This window comes from Cololabis saira, chromosome 9, assembly GCF_033807715.1.
Source record: "Cololabis saira isolate AMF1-May2022 chromosome 9, fColSai1.1, whole genome shotgun sequence".
NCBI lineage: Eukaryota > Metazoa > Chordata > Actinopteri > Beloniformes > Belonidae > Cololabis > Cololabis saira.
The window spans coordinates 16777014-16802264 of NC_084595.1; the positions used below are offsets into that span (position 1 = coordinate 16777014).

The following is a 25251-nucleotide window of genomic DNA, read 5'->3' on the forward strand; positions in this document are numbered from 1 at the left end:
TTCCTAATCATACTTCCCCCCAAGTGTACTTTTTGATAAAAAAACAACAGCAGAACCTCTTCTTCTTATTCTTCTGCACACACACACACACACACACACACACACACACACACACACACACACACACACACACACACACACACACACACACACATACACACGCACACATTCACCAGACACGCAGCTGAGCTGCACCAAAGAGGAGAGGGAGCAGGCACAGTTTGGTGTCTGATATGGTTGACCCAGATCTCGGAGCGTGCTCGGCGAAAGCTGTAAGGAGGAGGAAGGGAATAAAAGATGGGAGTGGGGCTGGGGTGGGGTGGGGGGTGTTATACATGTGCCAGTGAATAAGATGATGATGGGAGTAAAAGGGTTGCTGGATGTCAGCTCCTGGGCTGCTCACACATGCTTTTATTTTGTCCGTATAGGCTAATTTGAAAAGCAGCAGGGAGCTGATCAGTGAAATAAATGGATAACTTCTTATAGACGGACAGCAGAATAAAAATAAATAATTGTACTGTTGGTGCTGATTTAAACTTCCTACTTTTGGAGAGTCAATTTAGAGCTTCTTTCTTTTGCATATTACCAACATTAATGGCAACGATAGGACTTTATATGTGCTGCTTTTAGCTGCATGCTAATCATCAATTTGCTCTAAAACCAGGCAGAAATGTTAAGTGTCCCACAGTAGGTAAATAATTCATATACCAGCGTGAAGCATAGTGGCAAACGTACAATATAATATTAATAACCTCATCTCACGCCTGATAATAGCTGGGAAAGACTAGATGGATGAAAGTCTGATTTGCTCGCACGACATAAAAGTTGCTATTTCTGAATGTTAACTCAGAGTAAGAAATCCACATCTACAAAGAGCTTCTCTGTAAAACACTAGACGGGTTTCCATCGACGGGGGTTCGGGGTAAAAGCAAGGAGGCTAGAGGATCAACGGGCAAAACTTTCTCCTTGGTCATCTCAGCTGCGGCGTCTGTGACGGACCCAGTAGGATCAACTGACTCGGGAAACGACGACGTCATGAAACAATGGTGGAAGTAACTCCTCTCTTTCGCAGGACAGCCAAATAACATGAAGGAGAAAGGAAAACAAATTTGTATCTTTAGAAAGCATAATCTTTCCCTCATCTTACTGTGGATTCACACCGAAAGTGTCAAAAATTTCCTGTGGTGGCTCAGGACGCCTGCATCGTGCCGCTTGCCGACGCCTGCCGACGCCTGCAGGGGGCGGGGCTTTCAAGCTACGCTGCAGAACTGGAGCACTTTGGGAAGCCTTCTTTATATTTCGTTGTTATTTCCGCATAGACAAGAGTGAGTTTGATGCTCTTTAACAAGGTTGGTCCGCGGATCAACACTAACCATCGGCGAGCCGTTGCTCCCGGTGAAGCTGCAGTCTGTCTAGGTGATCACCACTGACACACCGTAGTATAATGTTTAAAATGTGTTTTGTGATTAATAAGCATGTTTTTTTTTATTATTATTATGCGTTGGATCGATGTAGCAAATAAATAGTTCAGACCATCTAGCTCCTCAACCATCAGTTACGTGTTTCACATGAGCAGAGTTCAGGTAAAAACATTTAGTTCATGTAAAAACGGCGGTCATCAGTAAAAATGTCAGTTTGCGAGATAAAATATATGAATTCCAAGCCAAATGTTTAACATTATTTCTTTTTGAAAGCGATTGTAAATCAGATTGCAAAGCACAGAAAGGATGTCGAAAGTCGTATCCCTGAAGGAAAATGACGTATTATCTCTTTTAATTTGTTGGAGTTTGCACGTATTGCAGTAAAAGTGTTTCACTTGCTGATACTTTTGCACGAGTTAAAAAAAACCTCTGACGGAGCAGTAAAGGCAGAGAAAGCTGATCTCGTCAAGATCTTGGGGAGTTGTGCTTTCTGCCCTCTCTCTGTCTCATTATCTTTAAACGTCTCACAGGAAAAGATGAAAATCTTCCACTCGTGCAGCCAACTTAGGCACATCTTTCCTCAGGCTCAGAACCTGGTGCAGAGTGCCTCAGACGTCTCACAAAGGAAGCCAGTATGCCTGGAAACTCCCCGTCTTCAATAGCAAAGGTCCTCTCTCATCCGCATCACATGATTCTTTCATCTCATCAGTGAACTCTGAAAGACCTGGCGGTGGTCGGGAAGCTGTTCTGCCCCCCTCAGAGGAATCTGTCTTAGGCAGCGATGGGAAAGTGAAACAAAGGTGGACTTGAACAATCTCTGGAGTGTCTCTTCTGCAATCATGTGTTGCAAAAGATCCCAAATGCATCCGGATTCCCACTGCTTGCTCGCCGTCGTCCATCTTTTCTGTGTTCTAACGCAGGTGAAAAGCACCTTCCTACCCTGGAATCGTGACAGATTTGCATCCCTCGGAGATAGCTCCATCTACTCTGATTAAAGACTCCCCTCTGAGTGTCGGCCGTCTCCTCTCCAGGCGGGTAATGGAAGCGGGATGAGAGATAGGGGCGGCCTTGTTGCGTTTCCTTTGTTAGTCTGAAAGGCAATCGTCTCCGTATATGTGTTCTGCAATCAGCGAGAGTGATTAGTCGAGAGGAGGCGTGTGTGTGTGTGTGTGGAGACGAACAGAAAAGAAGGAAGGTGTGGCTCTGCTGGAAGTTTGGAGGTAAAGAAAGAAAAATTGCAACGGAAATGAAGTGGAGACCCAGATGAACAAAGAAACACAAGAAGAAGAAGAAGAAATGAAGGAGTGGGGATGAATGAAAGACTAATGAAAGGAAAGACGGATAGCGAGGGTTTTATCGGACTTTCACAGCCTTGGTGATATGACGGACTTGGCAATCCAAAGCATTTCACCATGACACCCCCTACGAGCGACAATCTTCCCGCTGCACAAACTCCAAAGGATCACACACACACACACACACACACACACACACACACACACACCGATACACATGCACACGCACACAGGCTGTACCTCCGCCCAATTCTGCCTCTTTGCCACCCATCTCCTCCCTCCCTGCCACCCTCCGTCTCTGTGTGCAGGATAATCCCTCCCCCACTCCCAAATACCGCTGCTCGGTTGTAAGATGTTTGCAAGGGTCTGGATCCGAGGCGGTCACATGCTGCGCTCACACAAAAGATGCCGCGCGCATACGCAAAACGCACACACGCCAGAACTTACAAAACACGGGTACTATCCCAAAATGCAGATGGCAGCATCTGCCTTTCACAGATAATTACACTCCACCGTGCCCCCCCCCCTCATCTCAATCTTCTCCCGGCCTTCCAGACTTGCGTGTTTGTCATTATGGAGAGTTCATGCATCATTAAGAATCTTGGCCTTGTTGCCGGTGTTTGTTCTGCCTCCGCGTACCGCCTAATGTGACTCACAAGAAGCGAGTGACAGGGACTCGCTGTGGCTCATGCGAGGCTCATTGAGCAGAGCCGAGGGGCCGACTTAGAGCTCATGCGGTGCAAATGAAGAGGGGCCCCGCAGATTAAGGAGAGCACAAATGTCTTTCTTTTAGAAAAATGATTATTTTAGAGTTGTTTTTTTCTTATTAAAATGGGACATGTACAAGTAAATATTGGTTTGTGTAGGAGTGGAGTGTAAAAGGATATTTGAAAAGAAAAGCACATCCCCTTTATGTTAAGTAGAACAAGTGGAAAGTTTATAATCGAGACTCGGTTGCAGTAGACTTATTTTAAGGGCAACATCCATCTCAACGATGAGTAAATAAAAGGACTGTTTCTTATGATTCATGGTCAAAATCATAGAAAACTATGCTTATTTGAAATCATCGCAGACATACTATATGAAAAACATTTCAAGCTGAAGTTTATTTGGTTTTATTCTAAAATGAAGTAGGTGAATACTGATTTACCTGATGTTTTTCCTCATCTGGCTCCGGAGAGACGGCCGAAAGTCTCGCAGCAGTTTCAGAAATCTCTATTATTAACCTGAGGTTTTTTTTCTTTTCTTTTTCCTGTAGCAGATCATTAACAGACAAGTACGCTTTTTAAACATGTATTGCTTCACTTTTCAATTCTATTCAGTTCTTCACAACAAATATCAGAAAAGGTCCATTTACAAAGATCCATTCATGCAGCTTTTATTATCAGCATTAAAATCTGCACAAATGGAAAAAGTACTAGCATCACGAAGCTCTAGCTCGAGTGGGACACCACTTAGATGATTGGTTTTAGCAACTCTGGGTTTTCATGAGACCCAAAGCAGGTAGCCCCGAGCAATTATAAACAAGACAGCTAAAACTCTGCTAGCAGAAGAGTAACCTTAAACCAAAGAGTGGCGTAGAAAAACTCCCCTTCAGGAGGGAAGAAACCTGGATCAGGACCTGGATCATAAGAGGGGGCCCTCCTGCTGGAGGCCGTGCTGGGCAGAGCAGAAAAAGAGAAAACAGACAGAGAGCAGAGACACAGATATAATGTCAAGGCACAAAAGACAATATATTAGTATTAACTATCCATGAGCAGGAGAACTCAGAGTTTTACGATAATGCTCCTAATCTTTGCGATATTACAAACATGGAAAAATACTGCATCATAAACCTGATTACCGGTAATATGCTGTTTCTTTAAACGACAAATCCTGATCAACATAACTCCAAGGTTTCTCACAGTGGCACTAGAGGCCATCGCAACACCATCTAATCTCTTCCTAAAACCAAACACAATATCCTCTTTTTTATCAGAATTTGGGAGTAAAAAGTTAGTGGACATCCAGTTCTTGATGTCCCTAAGACATACCTGAAGTTTGGTTCACAGCAGGCCCGGTTCTACGAGGGTGCATAAGCATTGCACCCTTAGTTTATGTGTTTGCATGCTCAGTTGAAAAGACGGGAAAAAAAACTGACAAAAACTTAAAATCTTACCAGGAATATTTGTCTTATTTCTAGTTAAAATGTCTCATTTTTAGTCAATAAATCTTATTACACTTAAAACAAGAGTAATTACCAGAAAAATAACTTGTTATTTGACAATTTTCACCTGTTTCAAGTCAATTTTCACTTGAAATAAGTAGAAAAATCTGCCAGTGGAACAAGATTTATCTTCTTATTACAAGCAAAAAAATCTTGTTCCACTGGCAGATTTTTCTATTTATTTTAAGTGAAAATCTACTTGAAACAGGTGTAAATTGTTGTTTTTTCCAGTGATGAATCTTGTTTTAAGTGTAATAAGATTTTTTTAGACTAAAAATGAGCCATTTTAACTAGAAATAAGACAAATATTCTTGTTAAGATTTTGAATTTTTGCAGTGTAGATTATCTGATGGGTGAGGTAGCCCAGACTAAATGTAGCATTTTCTTTGTTCTGCAGCAATATTGCTGCAATAAAGCATTTGAAATACACGTTAAATATTCTTGTTTAACTAGTATCATTCCGCTTGAAATTATGAGAAAATGCATAATTTAGTGTTGAATAACGTGCCAGGCATGTGCACCCCCTCTGATCTGAGATGCAGCCCTAGTCATCATTTTCTAGAACCGGCCCTGGTTCGCAGTTCTGTTTCATGTGGCTTCATAGACAAATAAACCTGTATATAATCAGCATAGCAATGAACATTAATGCCGTGATTCTGGAGTATACTTTCCAAGGGCTGCATGTATAGACTGAACAAGATTGGCCCTAGCACCTAGCCCTCGTCTGCTCTGAAGAAACCTTGTGTACATGAACAAACTGGAATCTGTCAGATATAGTTTAAACCAACCTAGAGCTGTCCCTTTAATGCTGACCACTCTAACCTGTGCAGTAAAATGCTGATCTACAGCATCAAAAGCAGCACTGAGGTCCAGCAGAACTTTTGCAGCTATGGTGGTGTACTTTAGTGGCCCAGTTTTTCCCGTGATGATATTTGGGCGAGACTGCATTAACCTTGTTTCTACCCCTCGATCAAAGCCTTCTCAACGCTTGGTGTTTTCCTGGTTTTGACATGTCCGAGGAGCCGCTTCTCATTTCCAAATCCCAGTCTGTCTCCTCTCCTGCTTGTCAAGATTATAAGTGCATTGACTCAAAAAATATTTCAGGGCAGAAAGATGCTGCTTCTGTTTTATTTATGAGCACAGCTAAGAGGCTGCGGCCCGGCATCGCCATCAACGTGGTGCTGGGGGCTCGTTAGCTGATCCAGGTAAACACACAATGGTGAGGTCTGGAAGGGGCCGGTGATGACGAGCAGGAGGAGGAAGAGGAAAAGTGAGGTGGAAGTGAAGGCGGGTGAATATTCCAGCTTAGAGTCAAACTACACCATAACACAAGACATGTGAATCTCTGCAACACACACATCTACACACACATTTCTTTGTCTGAGTTGTGCCAATCTCACTTTATGATTGGCTTCAGCTCACAGTTTTCCACTTCACCTTATATTCAGTTCTGACTCAGACTTTCAGCACCCGATCTACGTGAAGCAGATTACAGGTGAACCAAGAAACATCTTCACACATGAGCACAACATGGTACGACGGAGTATTAGGGCCAAATTAAGACAAAAAAATTACGAGAATAAAGTCATAACATTACGAGAATAAAGTCGTAATATTTTGAGAATAAAGTCGTAATATTACGAGAATAAAGTTGTAATATATTATAAATATATAAATATAACTTCACAAGATGCTCAATATTCCTCATTTTAACACAGGGAGAAGATGCTCTTCTCGTGAATTTCTGAAGTTCTCATAAATTACCACTTTATTTTCATAATATTACGACTTTATTCTCATAAATTACCACTTTATTCTAGGAATTTTACGACTTTATTCTCGTAAGTTTACGACTTTATTCTCGTAATTTTACGACTTTATTCTCGGAATTTTACGACTTTATTCTTGTAATATTACGACTTTATTCTCATAATATTACGACTTTATTCTATTACGACTTTATTCTCGTAATTTTACGACTTTATTCTCGTAATATTACGACTTTATTCTATTACGACTTTATTCTCGTAATTTTTGTCTTAGTTTGGCCCTAATACTCCGTCGTAACATGGTGATGTTACAAGCAGTATTTTTAATTTTCTTTGCAATTTAAGAGTAGATTCTCTTCTTTCCCAGCTCAGATTTTGCACTGCTTTCTTTCAAATGTCTGCTGCCTCAAGAAGTCTTTGCTCTTGTGCAAATCGCCCTGCTTCATTTCAAAACCGTTTAGCTGCTCATACAGATGACCTGCTCCCAGTTTTAGTCCTCGTCATACTCCGAGTTTCTTTGTGACAAGTGTCGAACTTCTGCAGTTTTCAGCTTTCTTCCCCTGGATCCCTGTGAAATGTCCATCTTATCAACAATCCTGCAGATCTAACACCGACTCACAGCTTCCTAGAGGGGGCACTTGTTGGTACTGTTGCATAGTTTAACTCTAATGAGGCGAGGATGCGGAGGGGGGGGGGGGTCAATTTCTGATCCAGAACACATTTTTGGGCACTTTAATTGAGGCTCTTCTCACCGTCCATCGGCTGACTGCTGATCCCAAGTACAGGTCGGCACCTGCGACATTTGAAATGAAACGAAAAACAAAAAGAAGTGACCCATGGAGCACATGGAGTGGCGGGAGAGAGTTAGCTCTTTGTGTTTTCTTTCAAATATAGATTTCCAGAAATCCTTTCCTACCTTTAAACAAAGCAAACCATTTGAATGTTTCTTCTCAGTTCCACCTACTGAACCAGAATATTATTTATAGGGCTTTTCCACCGAAGCGGTTTCAGTGCTAGTTCGGTGCCTGTGCCAGACTTAGCACCAGTTCTTTGCTTTGCGACTGCCGGCATTGACTTGGCGCCGAGAAAACTGGTGCCACACTGGCCCCCAAACCTTGCCAACCAAAACTATGCAACAACTATTTTTAAACAATCTCTGTGGGTTTAAAACAGACATCATAGCAGGACATTCTGGATGCATTTCTACGGATTTAACCACGCAATCAAAAATACATCTAATGTAAAGCAAGCATGCGACTTTCAAGACAAGAACTTTACGGCCAGGATAAGCATCTGCACATACTGAAATTCAATTTCCATTGTTGTTATTCTTTTTTGCACTCCTTTTACGGAAAAGCATCCAGTTCTTAGAACCTGTTTGGGACTGGCTCTAGGAATTGCATAGCAACAGCACCAGCACCATCACCAGCCCTATTAATGAACCATATGATTGCAGCCTATTAACAGAAAATTTGCTTTAATAAAGGGCATGGAAGAACAGAAATATACTCAGCAATGTCAAGATTCTTTCCTCTTCTCAATCTCACTGTTTCCCATGGCGACGTGATAAATTTCATTTGCACATTTCTGCAGGATCAGATTGGATGAGTGAAAGTCACACATGGCTGAGAAATCTTCCATCTCGGTTCAGTTCACTATAACAGCCGACGTTATGGGTCAGATTCTCAGGATTTTCCCTCTGTGAGCACGTAGTGAAGCTCTAACTTCATATTTCTTCAACTCGAATGATAAATCAAGTCAATGGCGCTACTTTTTAGGAGACTTCTCTTCAACTTCCCTGCTTGGTGGAAACAGTTGACACGCCCGCAACACCTGCAGTACATCAGCAAACAAAGAGCACACACGCTTCTGTCTGTTGAAACTCCCTCCTGAAGTCGGGGAGGGATGGCAACGGTCTGATGGATGACGCCAGTGTCGCCAGGCCAGAGGGCGGCGCAGAAGGTCGGGGGTGCAGAGATACTCCCTGAAGGTGCAATTAGTGCTCCGCTGCAGGAACAATGTAAGACAGGGTTCCTCCTCTGAACCGGAGCATTATTGCTCTAATTAATAACTCTGCATGATAAAGGCAGAAACAATAATAATTGCAACAGCAGGAAACGTATGTGGCGAACTGAGGCGCCGGAGGAGGGATTTGTTGCCAGCCGGTCTCAGCTGCCTTGACTATGAGAATAAAATCCTCACTAAATGTGCTTGAGAGGTTTTAAAGTGGTCGGAGTCATTTGGAGTAATGTTGGTCGTGTTTACTTGTCCCAAATGATAATGAGTCATTAATGGTTTTGTTCTTTTAAAACATCACAAAACACTTTTGTTTTTGTCTGCACTTACTCCGTCTAATTAACAAAAGTGGAAAGTAATTATGACATCTTTTAAAATAAGAATTTTATTTTCCACTTGTGCCGTTTGCCTGAATCAAGTGTTGCAAGTTTCTTGCTGTTTGTTTTTTTAGTGAGACGAACTGTTATCGAAGTGTTCAGCTTCCTGTATAACTGGATTTTCTATCCCAGCGGTCATGGTAACTGCTTACAGATTTTCCCAGGAAAGGAAGTAGTTTTCCAGTTTTTTACTCGTGAAGAAGTACTTGTAGAGGCACTCGGTTAGAGCGAGAGGAATTAATGCAAGCATAAACGAGAAGAGCCTGCTCAGCGCTCGGTGCAGGGAGCATCTGTGTAAATATTAGCTGTGTGCAGCATTAGGTCATCATTACTAATGCATTAATGTACAAGCAACGTTTCACAGGAGTCGATAGATTCAGGAGGAGCTCGTCTTTAAAAAAGAAGAAAATAAGGAGTACCCATAGGGTCGACTTGCACTATTCATACCTCAGATTTATTTGAAATATGATTGAAAATGTAAGAAAAGTTTGTAAAGAACTTCACTTTTGCAACTAAATGTAGTATTGCTATTGCCCTGATGAAGGCCAGATAGGTCGAAACATGTTGGGAGCCGTCTTTGAATAAAGGCTTTTTTATCTTTTTTATCTACTTCGTCTCGAGTGCCTGGATCTCTTGCTTCTATTTTTCCACATTGTCTCCCGGGTCCGATTCAAGAGCACCATTTTACAGCGGTCACACCCTAATGAGCACCCGGTCGACTCTTTTTCTATATGAAGAATTCCTTTTTTTAACATGTTATCATTTTTCATGTTAACTGCTAAGACACTTTTTATACCAAATCCACTTTTGACCACATGGGGCAACACATCATAACAAAAGAGATATCATAGATACCATAGACCATAATAGACGTACCAGGCCGTCCTCACTCATCAGCACCAAGCGCCAACAGCTGGAGCATCTGGGTTGAGGCTCATGCAGAGCTACGATTCGTTGCAGTTCCTCAACTGGCCGCTAGGGTCTGGCTATTGGAGCAGAAATAGATGTATTTACAGCCGGGCTCAAAAAACCGTTTGGGTCTCAATTGTTTGATTTTAACACCCATGACAACTCTGAGGGGGCTGAATTTTTTTTGCACCACACCAGGAGAGTTTATATCAAGCAATAAATGTATTTCTAATATGATATGATACTGATTGACAGTCTGCTTAGCCAATGGCTAGCAGTTATCACTTCCTCATCCACAATCGTCATGCTTCCGCGCTTAGCGAAGCATCCATCCATTTGTACTAACCCAACGTCGGCTAAACGCGACTGTCGTTTCTGAATCAACATGTTGAATGGTGTATCCTGCTGGAAACATCTGATTGCAGCTCTGCAGATATTTCAGCGGAGTTGGGCGCTGGGAGCAAAGTTAACTTTGATTGACATATGGTGGGCGTGTTCCCATCAGCTTCTTGATAAACGTGACTGCGCCCTGTACGAAGAAAAGCTGCTCAAAACTGCTCTTCAGTCGAGCTGTAAGAGGCTTCGGTCAACACAACAGATCTATCTGCCCCCATGTGGTCAGAAGTGGTAATGCGACAAAGCGCGGCTTTATGCCTGCTGACTAAGCTAAGTAACCATACCGCGTCGCACCACCTGGGGGCAGCATATCATGATCAAGTTCATAGGGCCGTAAACTGTGTACGTAAAAGATATTAGTAAACATCATCAGTACTGCTCCTCATTTTTTTTTCTTTTTGTAATTATTTTTTATTGCCCCTTCTCGGTGCTTGTGAATTATCCATCTTCCAAGGTGACTGAGGTCACACAACAGCTGATCTGCCTGTAACCTGGTCAACCAAGTGGTTTCCCAACCACTTATGTCAACAAAACAATGGAAATGAAGCTTTACCATCTACAAAACATGTATTTGAACATCGGGAAGTGGAAGACACAGCAAACCACAACATATGATTTTGATTGTTTGATTAATCTGCACATAATGACTTTGATCGAACTCTGCAGCTATTACCACAATTTCACCACATGTGAACCCTCTCGACAGAACAGGAAGCTCAGGCTCGTAACCCATAATGCAGCAGGCTGCAACCAGAAAGCCGTCAACAGAGTCATAATTTCCATCTGTGCTGCCAGACAGACCTGCGCTTAATGAGCTGTATGTGCAGCAAACTCGTAAATTAACTCTTCCCTTTTCACAGCTGAGAAGATAAACTTCTGAAATTAAACCAAGTAGGACTTGAGGATATAAAAGTACAAAATCACATTTGACTAATCTGAATATCTGTATTTATGAACAAATGCAGAGAAAACACAACGTATGGCAATGTCTCAAAAGATCCCACATTTTCTATATATATATGCATATATATATATATATATATATATATATATATATATATATATATATATATATATATACATATATATATATATATATATATAGAAAATGTGGGATCTTATATAATATATAATATATAATATAAATATAATAAATTCTTTCATAACAAAACACCGCCCCTCTGTCTTCAGGACCTTCTATTTAAACGAGTTAACCTTTCCCATTTGCCGACTACTTTCACATCACAAGACGCCGCTTTTAGGAGAACAATCCAGCCCTTCATCTCTTCCTTCGCTCATCTTCACGACAGGCAGCATCCCGATTCCTCCGGGAGGGGTCGTTTAAACTATAGACTGCATAAGAAGAACTTTACCAGCCCTTTCTAGCATCACATGCAGGATTTCTGAAGAAGCCGGTCTTTTGAGGCTTCTGGCAACACCGTACTGGCAGGAGCTGACTCCGGCCCATCTCAGGTTGTCATGAGACACGCCCACTTCACCTGAGTTATTACAAGCTGACTGCTTAAGCTTAAGATGCTAAAACAAACAACATGACCTTCTAATCTAAATCTGTCCATTCACGCTCACTTCTGATGTCACTTCTGATGTCACGAGCTCCGCTAGCACGTGCACTTGGCTTGTCTTTCACACATCCTCGTCAGGTTTCGTTACGCAACAAAGCTGGTTCCAAGCTAAGTGAAGTATGGTTCGGTGGAAAAGGGGTAGTATTGAGCGGTTGGTACTAATCCGGCGTTGGTTAAACCTATCGGCTATTTCTGGTTTCACCACTGAAAAATCATCTGAAATGGGATTTTCCGCTGTTAAACGTCCACCGGCAGCTCTGCTGGCGTGGATTGGTAGCCAAAGCTTTGATTGACATGCTGTGGGAGTGCTCCAATCAGTTTCCAAGACGACGTAGTGACATCCAGTTAAAAAAAAAGAAAAAACAGACTTTAAACAGTGAAAACCTGCCTGAATTTTCAAAAGGTGCACACCCTGAAACCAGCATTTAGTTTCTCTTTTCAGAAAGCTCCAACTGATGCCTTTGGTTAGTGTTTATTTTTTGTCCCAGCAATCAGCCACTCTTCTTGTCACTGGACATGACCAACAAAACACAGTGGAAAAACGAAAGAAAACACAAATTTTATCAGTAAAACAAACACGTATGAAACCAAAATATACAAATAATATTCATAAATAAACATTTCCTAAGACACGTTATAGACGTATGACATTAGGAAACAGCATTAACTTCTGAGAAAAGTCTGGAAACACGATTTAAGCCTGATTCCAGCCAGCTTGGCTGATGTTTCAGTTTTATTTCATTCTCTGATAAAAGGTCAAAGCTGAGCACAATCTGAAGGCGTTGTGAAACTGCATCCGTGCTGACGACTCATTAGCAGGTGATCTGCACGCGTGTCACTCGTTCCCACGCGTTTCCTCTCGCTACAAGTCCGTGCTCGTCCCTCCTCGCAGCTTGTAGACCAGCTTATTGAAATCAGACCTGCTGGAGCAACATCCCCTCTCACGAGGATCTGTGGTGAAGCACCTGAGGAGGGATAACGTTGCCCGACCACGAGTTTGTTTGTTGTTTCAGCAGATGAGACAATCTTTGATTCAAAAGTGAACTTTTGAAACTGCCTTGAATTAAAGATTAGCATCGGAGCACGCTGTAAAAGTAGCTCAGGCTGAACTCGGAGGGGTGATATCGCTCCCCTCGAGGAGGCTTTCCTTTTCAGATCATCTCCTCCCCGTCTGCATCGGACCTGGATTAATATTTTAACATCTTCTGGCCATAATCACATCACTGCTCCATATTTTCGGTCTGACGCCCTGCACCGCGCGGACAGATGCATATTAAGATGCAGAGCCGTCTCAGACACACGGGGGTCATAAAGCAGTCGGAGAAGCACACGTGCGCGCGGCTACAGAATGTGAGATGAAAAGAAATTACACTTTGAGTGCTCTCGTATCTGAGCGGTGCAGACGGCAGCTCAGCTGGCTGAACATCGGCCTCCCTGTGAGGATAAACTGCAGTAGACACACGAGACCGGACGACTAAATATGATACAGACTCCTGCAACTGAACTTACTTGTAGAAATCCTGCTCTTTAGTTGCAGCTGAAACTATAAATATCATCCTGTGTCTTCTAGGATATCTCCATTTAGTCATTTTAGTCATTCTAGCCAGCTGTAATAGAAGGGCTCACATCTTCACTGGCTCCCCGTCCCTTTTCGTTCTACCTTAAAAATCGTGGTCCTGACATTTAGAGCTCTGCATAGTCGGGCTCCCTCTTATATTAGGGACCTATTAGGCTGAGGTCTTGCTCATGGTCCCTTGTACCCAGTACTCAAGTTGTAAAAAAAAATCAGGGGGGATGGTGGATTTTATCATATGGGGACAGATAATTTGTGCTGATTACAAATAATATAATATATTACAAATAATAGCACTGACCAAAACACCTGCAGAAATACTGCAGGAATGACATAGCAGCAGTTAAATGCAGCCTTCTGTAAGCTTTAAATATCCACTGGGCTTACATCAAATACATCAAAACACAACAATAAAAAACACTTTTCTGAACTTATCAATATGACTCTGTCCTTCACAGGATAAGTAACATGGATCACTGCAAAAACTCAAAATCTTAACAAGAATATTTGTCTTATTTCTAGTTAAAATGTCTCATTTTAGTACAAGATTCATCACTGGAAAAAACAACAATTTTCACCTGTTTCAAGTACATTTTCACTTAAAATTAGCAGACAAATCTGCCAGTGGAACAAGATTTTTTTGCTTGTAATAAGAAGATAAATCTTGTCCCACTGGCAGATTTTTCTACTCATTTCAAGTGAAAATTTACTTGAAGGTGAAAATTGTCGAATACGTTATTTTTCCGGTGTTATTTTTCTGGTGATAACTCTAAATGTTGAAATAGCGGTAAAACCACATTCATTGATGAAATGGCATAAGGGATGGAAAGGGAGGGTGGCAGTTTTACAGGGGGGATGATTTGGACCGTTTTTATTTCAGGGGGGGATGCCATCCCCCCTCATCCCCCCTCAACTCCAGTACTGCTTGTACCCATTTTAAGACGCGAGGAGATTGCTCCCTCCAGGCCGTCGTACCGAGGCTCTGGACCGCTCCTCCGTCTCTACGTTCTCTGGACTCCATCGATGCTTTTAAGAGCAAACTTAAAACCCCCTTGTTTCCCCGAGCCTTTAAACATCAGTAGTGAGAGGGTTGTTTTATGACCATCATGTTGATTTTATGTACTTTTATTCTAGGAGTTTTTATCGGTATTGTCTTGTTTTTATCGTATTTCTACTTTTATTGTAGTGTTTTATTCGTGTTATTATTGATGTTGTTTTATTTTTCTTGTGACATTCCCCTGCCTGTGAAAGACTACTTACATTTATAACGATCTCTTTTGGCCTGTTCTTCCTGCCAGACCTCTCACGTTCCCACCAGCGTGGTGGTAGTAAGGACTCAGGCGGTGACGGAGGAAAATAACCTCCTCTCTTCTCTTTTCCACGGTTCTTAGGTTCTCAAGTGAAAGAGCTTCCTCCGGAGGAACCCTGCTGACTGACAACAACCTCTGCGCGGCAGCTCCATGAGCTCATAACCAGCACTCCACCTGAGAGAGTGTGTGTGGCGGTGGGGGGGGGCACCATGCTGTGGACGGTGCTGCTGGCGCTCCTGGTGCTTCTGCTGCTACAGACTCAGCTGGCCACCTGCTTAAGGGACCTGCGCGGCGGGGGTTCACCTCTTCGTCCCCCTCCATCCTCCTCCTCCTCCTCCTCCTCCTCCTCCTCCTCCTCCTCCTCCTCCTCCTCCTCCTCTTCTTACAATGCTACCCAGCAGCGGCTGCCTGGGGCTATTATCATCGGTGTGCGGAAAGGTGGCACCAGAGCCCTGCTGGAGATGCTCAACCTGCACCCGGATGTGGAGGTGGCCAAGGCTGAGGTAAAAGCAGAGACCACAAGTACAGTTGAGACGTGATGTTTGAGCGTCAGTCATCCTCAAGCATGACTGAGATGGAGAAATGCTAGTGTGGGTCAGGGAAGGATGCAGGTTTCAGAACACGAGTTATGTGCAGACCAGTGTTGTTTTTGTTTTATGTTTCAATTTTAGTTTTAGTCTAGTCTTTGGGTCAAACTATCATTTTAGTTTTTATTAGTTTTAGTCACGTTCATTCTCCTTTTAGTCGTGTCAAGTTTCAGTCGACTAAAAGTGAGCATTTTAGTCTTATTTTAGTCAGAATTGTCCAGGACCATTTTAGTCTAGTTTTAGTCAAAGATTGTATTTAGCCAAACCCATTTTACAATTCAAACAAGGTTATCTTATAATTATATTATTGTTACCTTATAGACTCAAGAATACATTCATTCCAGATACAGAAGACGCTCTAATTTGAGTTTAAACATATTTATTTTTCCACATTTCTCCCCATCTTTTTCTTTTTTGACGACACATTGGGTTTTCTTTTCCACGTCAATGTAGGAAAGTGTATCCAAAGATGGTCTCTTCTTCTTCTCCCAGCCCCAGAGAAGATCCCCGCGTGGCCGCGGCCATCGGCCCCTCGTCTCGTTTTGGTCATCGAAAATGAAGACGCATTTTAGCAGAGTTTTTATTTTGTAATCTACATTTTAGTCTTGTTTTTATTCATCTACGATATTGCATTATATATTTAATTATCATTATCGTCACATGACCAGCATTTTCGTTGCGTCTCGTCTCGTTTTCCTCAGGTGATAAAAGTTCGTTGATAACGATATTTAGTCATAATTTTCGTTGCTGAAGCAACTTTAGTGCAAACTCGAAGTACGTTGAACCTGAAATTAAGGAAACAGATAGTGAGGTGATTTAACCCAGAGTCTGTTACCATGGTAACTTTCTGACCGTAACCTGGCCAAGAGCTGTTTTAATCCAAAAACCCAGAGTTCCTCTGTTTCTTCAGCCCTTAATAAACATGAAAGGGGTTTAATTTAATCAGATATCAAGGAAACGTCTGAACAGGTCCTGTCATTGACTGACGGGGCTGATCGGGCTGGAACGGGGACATTTGGGACATTGTTTTGAGGATTCGAACAGCTTGTTTGGCCAACCCCCATGGTTTCTGTTGGAGCGTTACCTTTTTTCCGCACTGTTACACGTGGCCTCCCCCTTTCACCTCACACCAAATGCTTTGGGTTGTTTGAGTTATGTTTTTTTAATGTGTGTGTGTGTGTGTGTGTTTATTTGCTAATGTGGGTTTCCTTCCTGACAATGGAGATGCTGAACATCAGTCTAGTCGCTTTATTCTGACCACAAACCCGTAAAAACTTGTAAAGCCTACCTGATTAAGAAATTGATACTACTGCATGCTTTTTCATTTAAACTGCATCCTACTCCCATGTCTGTAGGTAAATACTGTACAAGTTCATGGCACAAATATTCCCACCAAAGCTTTTCGGATGATTTTTCTCTTTCGTATTTATACTTTTATACCATTATTTTTCAGGATTTCACCTCCATAAAAAGTCAACATTCGGTATAACACACCTACATTTCACCACTTCCCACTCCTGCTGTAATACAACAGTTATTAAACATCTGAATTATGCAAAACCTCTCAGCATCAAATAGATCCGTTTTACTTTTCCAACCACAGATGTGCTCAAATTATTCTTTATCTCAACAAAAGCTCTGATTCTGATCATGAAAGTGGGAGGATTTGGTCCATATGGTGGTTGCCATGGTGAATCATGGTTGGGGAGCTTTTCAAATAACTACGAGTCAACATACTTGGAGTTGACAGAACCGCCTCCAGTCGGTATTTTAACATAGAAACTGTTGAACTTCCCTCCTGAAATTAGGCCCTAAACTAAAACTTTAGGAAAAACAGGATGGGAGCCATCAGTTTTAAAACATCCATTTCTCTTCGTTGTCTTGACCTAAAGAAGAGAAAACATCTAAACAGTCCAAGAGGTGATCCTGCCCCGAGAGCAACCACCAGAATCTGATAGAAAAACCCAAGTGAAAGAAAAGATAGTCATTAATACATGAAAATGTTTTGTATAAACAATATATTATTCAAATTACAATATATTATCACAAAGTTACAATATTGTTTCTCACGTTTGAACAATATGATATCAGGTTATTACAATAAACATGTTTATCACGTCGTAACTAAAAACTTTTCACGTTATTACATGATAAATATTATATTGTAAGGACGTATTTTTTGATGTTATAATATGCAAATTGCAATAATGTAATGATATATTATTCAAACATGAAATATATATTGCAATAACATGATAAGATATTGTACAAATGTAAACAATATATTGTTAGAACGTAAACATTTCACATTATAACGTGATATGGATTTAATCTTCTTTTAATGATGAAATCTACAAACATGACGGGTGAAGAGGAAGCTGTCGCAGCAGCAACTCAGTCAAAGTCCAGAGCTGACGTGCCCTCGTGCGTCACAAGCTGAACTAACGCTAAAGTGGAGTGGGCGAAAGTTCCTCCAAGGCGACGCGGGACTGACGTCATGTGGACGGTGTTCACTTCACGTTATTGTTCAGAACCTAAAACAGCAGCGAACAAATGTCCATATTTGTTCTCATGAAAGTCGACAAAACTTTTAACACGTCAGTTTAAACTGGAGCCGTTTTATCTGCAGCTGAGAAGCACTCGTGTCTCCAAGGTTCAGAGAAACTGATTCTCTGAGCGGGTTATCAAACCGGAATCTGTTTTAAAGTCAGCCATTAACCCTTTTTTCTTGTATCGTGCATTTGAAGGCACTTCTGATAAAAGCATAAAACCTTGCCTCTTGTCATGCTTTTGGTTTTCTCTGGAGGGGAAGAGGCTCGCTGTCGCTCCGTGGGGTGGTTTTCCACTTTGGTTTGGGGAACCAGTGCGGCAAAAACACACAAAACCCTCTCTTCTATGACTAAGGGATGCTTGAAAGTGTTTTCATACAGTATTGTTTCATCTATCTACAAGAGACTTAAAAGGATAAAACAGTTGACTTTTTTTCAAAGAGCGTCTCACAACTTCCACTGAGCTTTCATAGAAGCCATCTTTTACACTTTTACAATATAAACGGTTGTTATTTATCATGTTAGATCCCGAAACACTGCAGGAAGGCTACAAACTGATCGTTTAATAAAGTTAATTTACTCAGAAGTAATCTGGCTGATGAGCTTAAATGTTCCAGTTCTCCATCGACGTATCATGATGCTGAGCGATGCATCCCTGCACGGAGACAAGAAGGAGTAAGGAGGAGTATACGGAGGAGTGAAAAAAGAAGAAAAAGACGGCAAGAAATCGATCAAGTTCAAAAATGAGTCAGAAATGATTGAGCATCTCATCTAGCGGAGAACAAAGAAACCCATGAGTCATAACCTTTCTGGGGCGAGTGAAGACCGGGGACGGGATGCAGGAGTGGCACAGACAATGGTGCAAAACTGTTAATGAGCAAACACGACCTTTCAAAATAAAACTAAAGTGCTAAAGTTAAAAATATCAGTTTAAGTTGTTTAAGGCACCACAGAGCAAATTAATTAGATGGGAGAGGGACAAAATAAAGTCAACTTTTGTTTGAGATGATAATGAGAAGGCCCTGCAATGGACTGGTGATCTGTCTAGGGGTGTACCTAAAGTTGCTTTCGTTAACAAAAATTATGACTAAATATTGTCGTCAACGAACCTTTATCACCTGAGGAAAACGAGACGTGACACAACGAAAATGTATAATCAAATAATAATACAATATCGTAGATGAATAAAAACTAGACTAAAATGTAGATTACAAAATAAAAACTTAGCTTTTAGCTTTATGAAGACAGAAAGCTAAAATGTGTCTTAATTTTCGTTGACCAAAACGAGACGAAATGTTCTAACAAAGATCCTTAATATCCATATTTTAAGTAGTTTCCTCTGGTTTAGTTCTGCTGCTGGGTGACGTCACGTCCTCAATCCCAGTCGCTGCAGCGGGTAATCAGATCCAGAAGATGCAGCTGCAGGTTAGAGGCTGATGCTGTTAACGCAGAGCTCTAGGTTCACGTCAATTAAAAACAAAGTTATAGAGAAAGGGGCCGATGGCCGGCCACGCGGGGATCTTCTCTGGGGCTGGGAGAAGAAGAAGAACCATCTTTGGATACACTTTCCTACATAGACGTGGAAAAGAAAACCCAATGTGTCGTGGAAAAAGAAAAAGATGGGGAGAAATGCGGAAAAATAAATATGTTGTAAACTCAAATTAGAGTCGTCTGTATCTGGAATGAATGTATTCTTGAGTCTATAAGGTAACAATAATATAATAATAAGATAACCTTGTTTGAATTGTAAAATGGGTTTGGCTAAATACAATATTTGACTAAAACTAGACTAAAATGGTCCTGGACAATTCTGACTAAAATAAGACTAAAATGCTCAGACTTTTAATCGACTGAAACTTGACACGACTAAAAGGAGTTTGAACGTGACTAAAACTAATAAAAACTAAAATGATAGCTTGACCCAAAGATTAGACTAAAACTCAAATTGAAACAGGCTGACAGAAACAACACTAGGTGTACCCCTGTTTTTCTTTACCTGAAAAGAGCGGGGATCAGCTCCAACATGACCACCCCAGCACTAGAAGTGCACCTCTAGTGTTCCAACGCGGTATTACAGGACAAGCCCGGCCCAGCCGAGCGGGAGCCATCTAACCTCCGGGTCAAAGTTTGGTTGCAGTTCCTCAACTGACGCCTAGAGGCTGCAAAAGCGAGTTAAAAGGTCCAATTTGGAGCAGAAATAAGATGTGAAGGAGAGTTTATATAAAACATTCAGTGTAGTTCTAATATTATTGATTGACAGTTGGCTTGGCCGATGGATAGGCGCTATCACTTCCTCGTCCATAATTGTTTGTAGATACGTCGAGTCGACATATTGAACGGGACGTCCCGCTGTAAATGTCTGACGGCAGCTCTGCAGATACTCCGGCGGGGTTCTGCTGAAGGAGCTGGGGGCGAGGCTACAGTAACTTCGATTGACGTCTCCATCTCAGATTTAAACCCCACCGTGTGGTCAGAAGTTGTATTGGTGCAGTAATATGAGCTTAACGCAGAGGTCTCCAACCTTTATTATCAAAAGAGCCATTTTGACCCACTTCAACGAGAAAAAATTGTTGGGAGCCGCAAAAAATAACCGAAATTTTAAGAGTTTTCATCTTTTATTTATTTTAGCCATTACAACCACTACATATAACAACAGAAGTGCATTTGTAGGCGTACTTTGAAATAAATTAAACTGTGAGCTGTAGACCTATTTAAGTCTATATTTGTGTAAAAGTAAAATAAAAACTACCCCAACTTTGATATAAATAAAACTTTTAGCTGCAGCTTAGCAGCTTTAAAATTAAATATAAAATAATAGATGAATAAAAGAATAGATGCTCTGGTATTTTTATGAACAAATTTTTCATATATTCTCCCTCTTTATGACCTCCAGAGCTGTCACAACACCAGCGGTGTTGACTGTTGGGAGGTAATCCATTTCTTGGAAGATAGTTTGCTCTCTTCAGCTTTTCGTAGCAGTTCTGGTTCGGTTGGGTATTTTCTGGCAAATGCAGAGGTCTTCTTTTAGAAATGTCTTTCAATGTTACATTTTTTGTTGTTTGTTATCTTCTCGCCACATTTCAAGCACGAAGGTAAAACCGGCGTCATTGGCAATGAAGGCAAATGAATATGGCTGATGACATTATGTGACTGACGTATATTTTGGTTGACAAATTAGAAATTAAAAATAGTTGTTTTAAAACTAGATGGCATCAACTGAAACCCCAAGTTAACTGCCCAACAAAATAAACTAATAATATGAATAAAAATGGATTTAGAAATATAATTTATTTATGTTCGTGGGGGTTTTTCAGAGCCAAAGGGAGCTGCTACCATGATGACAAAGAGCCACATGTTGCAGATGCCTGGGTTAGAGGAAGAAAACTCTTCAAATTCCAGTTTAAGAGATAAATCCCAGTTTTTGTGTGTTTGCCAGGTGCACTATTTCAACGTGGAGGACCACTACCGCCGGGGTCTAGACTGGTACCGGGCCCAGATGCCGGTCACCCTCCCCAGCCAGCTGACGGTGGAGAAAACCCCCGGGTACTTCGCGGCTCCTCAGGTTCCGGCCCGCGTGCTGGACATGAACCCCGCCGTCCGCCTGCTGCTCATCGTCCGGGACCCGGCGGAGCGGCTGGTGTCCGACTACACGCAGGTCCTCCACAACCGCCTGACGCAGCTGAAGCCCTACCAGCCACTGGAGCAGCTGCTGCTGCAGCAGGGCCACATCAACCCTCGGTACAAGGCGCTGCAGAGGAGCCTGTACCACCAGCACCTGGCCCGCTGGCTGCAGCTCTTCCCTGCGGAGCAGATACACGTGGTGGACGGAGACGCCCTCATCCAGGACCCCTTCCCGGAGCTGAGGAAGGCCGAGAGGTTCCTGGACCTGCCGCCCCGGATCAACCCCAGCAACTTTTACTTCAACACCACCAAGGGCTTCTACTGCCTCCTCTCCGCGGGACACGACAAGTGCCTGGACGAGTCCAAGGGCCGACCCCACGCGCCCCTCAGCGCCCAAGCCTTGAAGAAGCTGTGCCGGTACTTCAGGAACCCCAACAAGTTGTTCTTCGAGATGGTGGGAAGGTCGTTTTCCTGGTGTTGATCCGGCAGCGAGGATCTGCAGAGGAGGAAAGCGACTCGTGTGATTTTTTAAAACAATAAGAGCCTTCTAGGCCCTTTAATACATGATCGTGTCTCCTTGTCCTACTCGGGTGTAAAAGTGGCCGGGACAGTCTGAGGACCTGCTGGCGAAGCCGATGGCGTGTTTCCTGAACTTTGAGGCGACGTAGAAGTAGAGGCGTCTGAACGGACTATTGCACTGTGACCGAACTGCTTTGAAAGTCAATCGATGTAAATAATCTCAGATTTGCTTTGATTCTTTCTTTTTTTTCACTGTAAAATTGTTGTGTGTTTATTAAACTTTTTTAGCTGCACTTCCTGTTTACGTCATTATTTAAAATGTGTTTATTTTGATGCTTTCCGAGCAGCTTTTGGTCTATTTTTACTATGGATGTCCAGATCTGATGACTTGATCGGTAATCGCGCCGATCACGCTGTTTCAGACTTGATTGAAATCGAACGTTGCATCCCGATCAGGGATCCGATATCTATTTTATTGTCATTATTTTAATTAGTGCATCAACCAGACTGTGGAAAAAATGCTAAGCAACTGGTGTATGAACAAGCAACAGGTCCACGTAATTTTGTGCGATAACGCTGCTAATATGAAGAAAGCTATGGGGGAGGTTGGGGTGCGGAGTGTGGGCTGTGTCATGCAAAGTGAGTTTAATAAAGTTTTTTGTTTGTGGTGTTACAGCGGAGGTAAATAAATAAAAGTTAAGTTACAACGGTGATTGAAAACCGGACAAAGTGTCGTCTTCCTCAGCTGAGCGTGATGGACACGGTACCGTGAGGAAATAAACATTTTATTCTTTAAGCCAGAAAAGGACCGTAAGAAGTAAGAGTACAGTCTAAAAAGTACATTACTGCTTTACTTTATGACACTTTTGCACTTTTTGTTCGCTTATTTGTTTACGTGCCTGCTGGGTATTTTAAGTTGAGTTGCTGTTTTTATTTAATTCAAATATATGTTTAAATTTGCACTATTTTTACTAGTTAATAGTCGCACTATTATTACTTGATTGTTTAAGCTACCTCGTAGAGAACTGCTCCGTTTAAGTGCTAAATGATAAAATAAGAATAAAATAAAAATGGGGGCCAACTTGGATCTGTATATCTGGTTGGCCAAATTTGTTTAATTTTTTTAATGTGTTACGAAAGTATCGGATCGGGACTGGGTATCGGCAGATACTCAAAATCAAATGACTCGGAATCAGATCGGGGCCAAAAAAACCTGATCGGGAAATCCCTAATTTTGACCGTTTTGGCCGTCCAGGGTTATTGTTTGTGTATCGTGAGGGTTCGACCGATAACTTTCTCAACACTTCACGATATTGTTTACTTCCTGGTTCACACTTCTCACGTGACTAACCAATCAGAAGCGAGCACTTCAATTAAGGTAAACTTGAGAGAATCAAGGCAGATTCAACATCTTAACCGTCTTAAAGATGCACTTGCAAATATTTAAACGCATAAATATGTAAATAGTTAACTATTGTAAATTATAACATAATATTTTAAACGCATTTTAATGCAAATATAAATGACATCAACATCTCAGCCTTACAGCTGTCAAATATAAATTAACTTCACTTCTTAACCTTGCACTAGTTTGTTTTGTTTTACTAGTTTTGACTTATATTTGACTTATAATAAATAATAATAAATGTTTTCAGCGTTCAGCTGAGTCTGCCGCCCGAGAAAACCTTAGAGGTTTAAAGGGATTGTGACATGAAAAACACATTTTTCTTGATTTTTTGTGTTTTGTTGGGTGTCTTGACATCAATTACACCCAAAAAACAACGAAATTTTAACATTCAGTGTATTGTGTGCTTTCTGGGATTTTCCGCATAACTGTGCAAAAACGGCGCACCTGGTTTGCTGGCGGGCCGTTACGTAACGGCCCGCTAAATCACCGCCCCCTCCACCCAGCTCCCTGTCTCCTCTCCTCTCCAGCGCACCATAAAGGCTGATTTATGGTTCCGCGTTACACCGACGCAGAACCTACGGCGAAGGGTTACGCGGCGACGCGCACCGTACGCTGAACCCTACGGCGTATGCTCTGCGTCGATTTAACGCGGAACCATAAATCAGGCTTAACACGGAGCTGTTTACAGCCTCTTCTGTTCTCATCAGCGGAGGAAAACTGCTAAGAAGACCCGCGGCCACTGACTGGACTTAAGATAAGGGGACACTTTATTTACATGCCTTTATTTTTATGATTGTTTGCTGTGGTTCGCCCTCCTGCTTTTACGTGCATGCTTCGCCTGTCGCTCCGACGCCGCTGTGAGCGTATGGCTGGAGGAGGAGGAGGTTTGGAGGAGGAGCGGAACAATGATTGACAGGAAAGGGGGGAAAGGAAGCATTTTTCACGGCGCAAAAAAACACTAATAAAAAGCCAGGAAAAGAGAACTAGAGTGAAGTTTTTCTTGTTACACTCTTTTAGACACATTTGAGGGATGTTGGCCAAGACTTTTAATAGTGTTAAAAGCATGTTAAAAATGATGTCACAATACCTTTAAAGGGTTTAAAGACATCAAACATACAGACACGTATATAAAGAGTCGCTGACAGGCCTCTGAAGAAACGCCTCGCTCTCAAAGAGATGGAGATGTTCTCTGTCAGCGTCGGCCCGGCGTTCTTCACATCAGGGATCAAAGCGAGCCGGTGCTCCATCTCATCGTGAAGTCATTCCCGTCCAAGTATTACACGAAGTTTCACCACCGCGCTGGAACAAATTACACCTGTAGGTCACTGGGGGGGCGGCGCGTTTAAGTCCCGGCTTTGTTCAAAGGCTTTAACCTTAATGTATCGGAGTTGAAAGGAGCAGCTCTGGCTGACAGGTCGTGACGGGTTGATTAAAGCAACGACAGTTCAAGTCTGCTGCAGGATCCCACCGAAATACGTCCTATTAGGCGTTTTTCAGCTTCTCGTTTAAAATGCTGTTCTACAGACCGATGGTTTTCTGCTCGGACACGGGCGCTTAAACTTTATTTTCTTAGCCTCTGGAGAAACAAACATTCGTAAAGGTTAAACCGTTAGTAATTCTAACTATTAAACCTTCTGGTTTTAAATATTTGTTCATTTAGAAACAATGACGAGAGGTTAATTTGTCTCAGAACTGTTGATGTGGTGTGACAG

The 25251-nt window shown here is 42.0% G+C and overlaps 1 protein-coding gene across 1 annotated transcript in view; it reads left to right on the forward strand.

The window, feature by feature from the left end:
* hs3st1l2 (heparan sulfate (glucosamine) 3-O-sulfotransferase 1-like 2) overlaps nt 1-22424 on the forward strand; it is a 35736-nt gene extending 13312 nt beyond the window's left edge. Inside the window, exons 2-3 of the mRNA XM_061730609.1 lie at nt 14937-15358; nt 21428-22424. Coding sequence (XP_061586593.1) covers nt 15065-15358; nt 21428-22093 — 960 coding nt within the window. The 5' untranslated portion in view covers nt 14937-15064 and the 3' untranslated portion in view covers nt 22094-22424. The remainder of the gene's footprint in view (nt 1-14936; nt 15359-21427) is intronic.
* The last annotated feature ends 2827 nt before the right edge of the window (nt 22425-25251 follow it).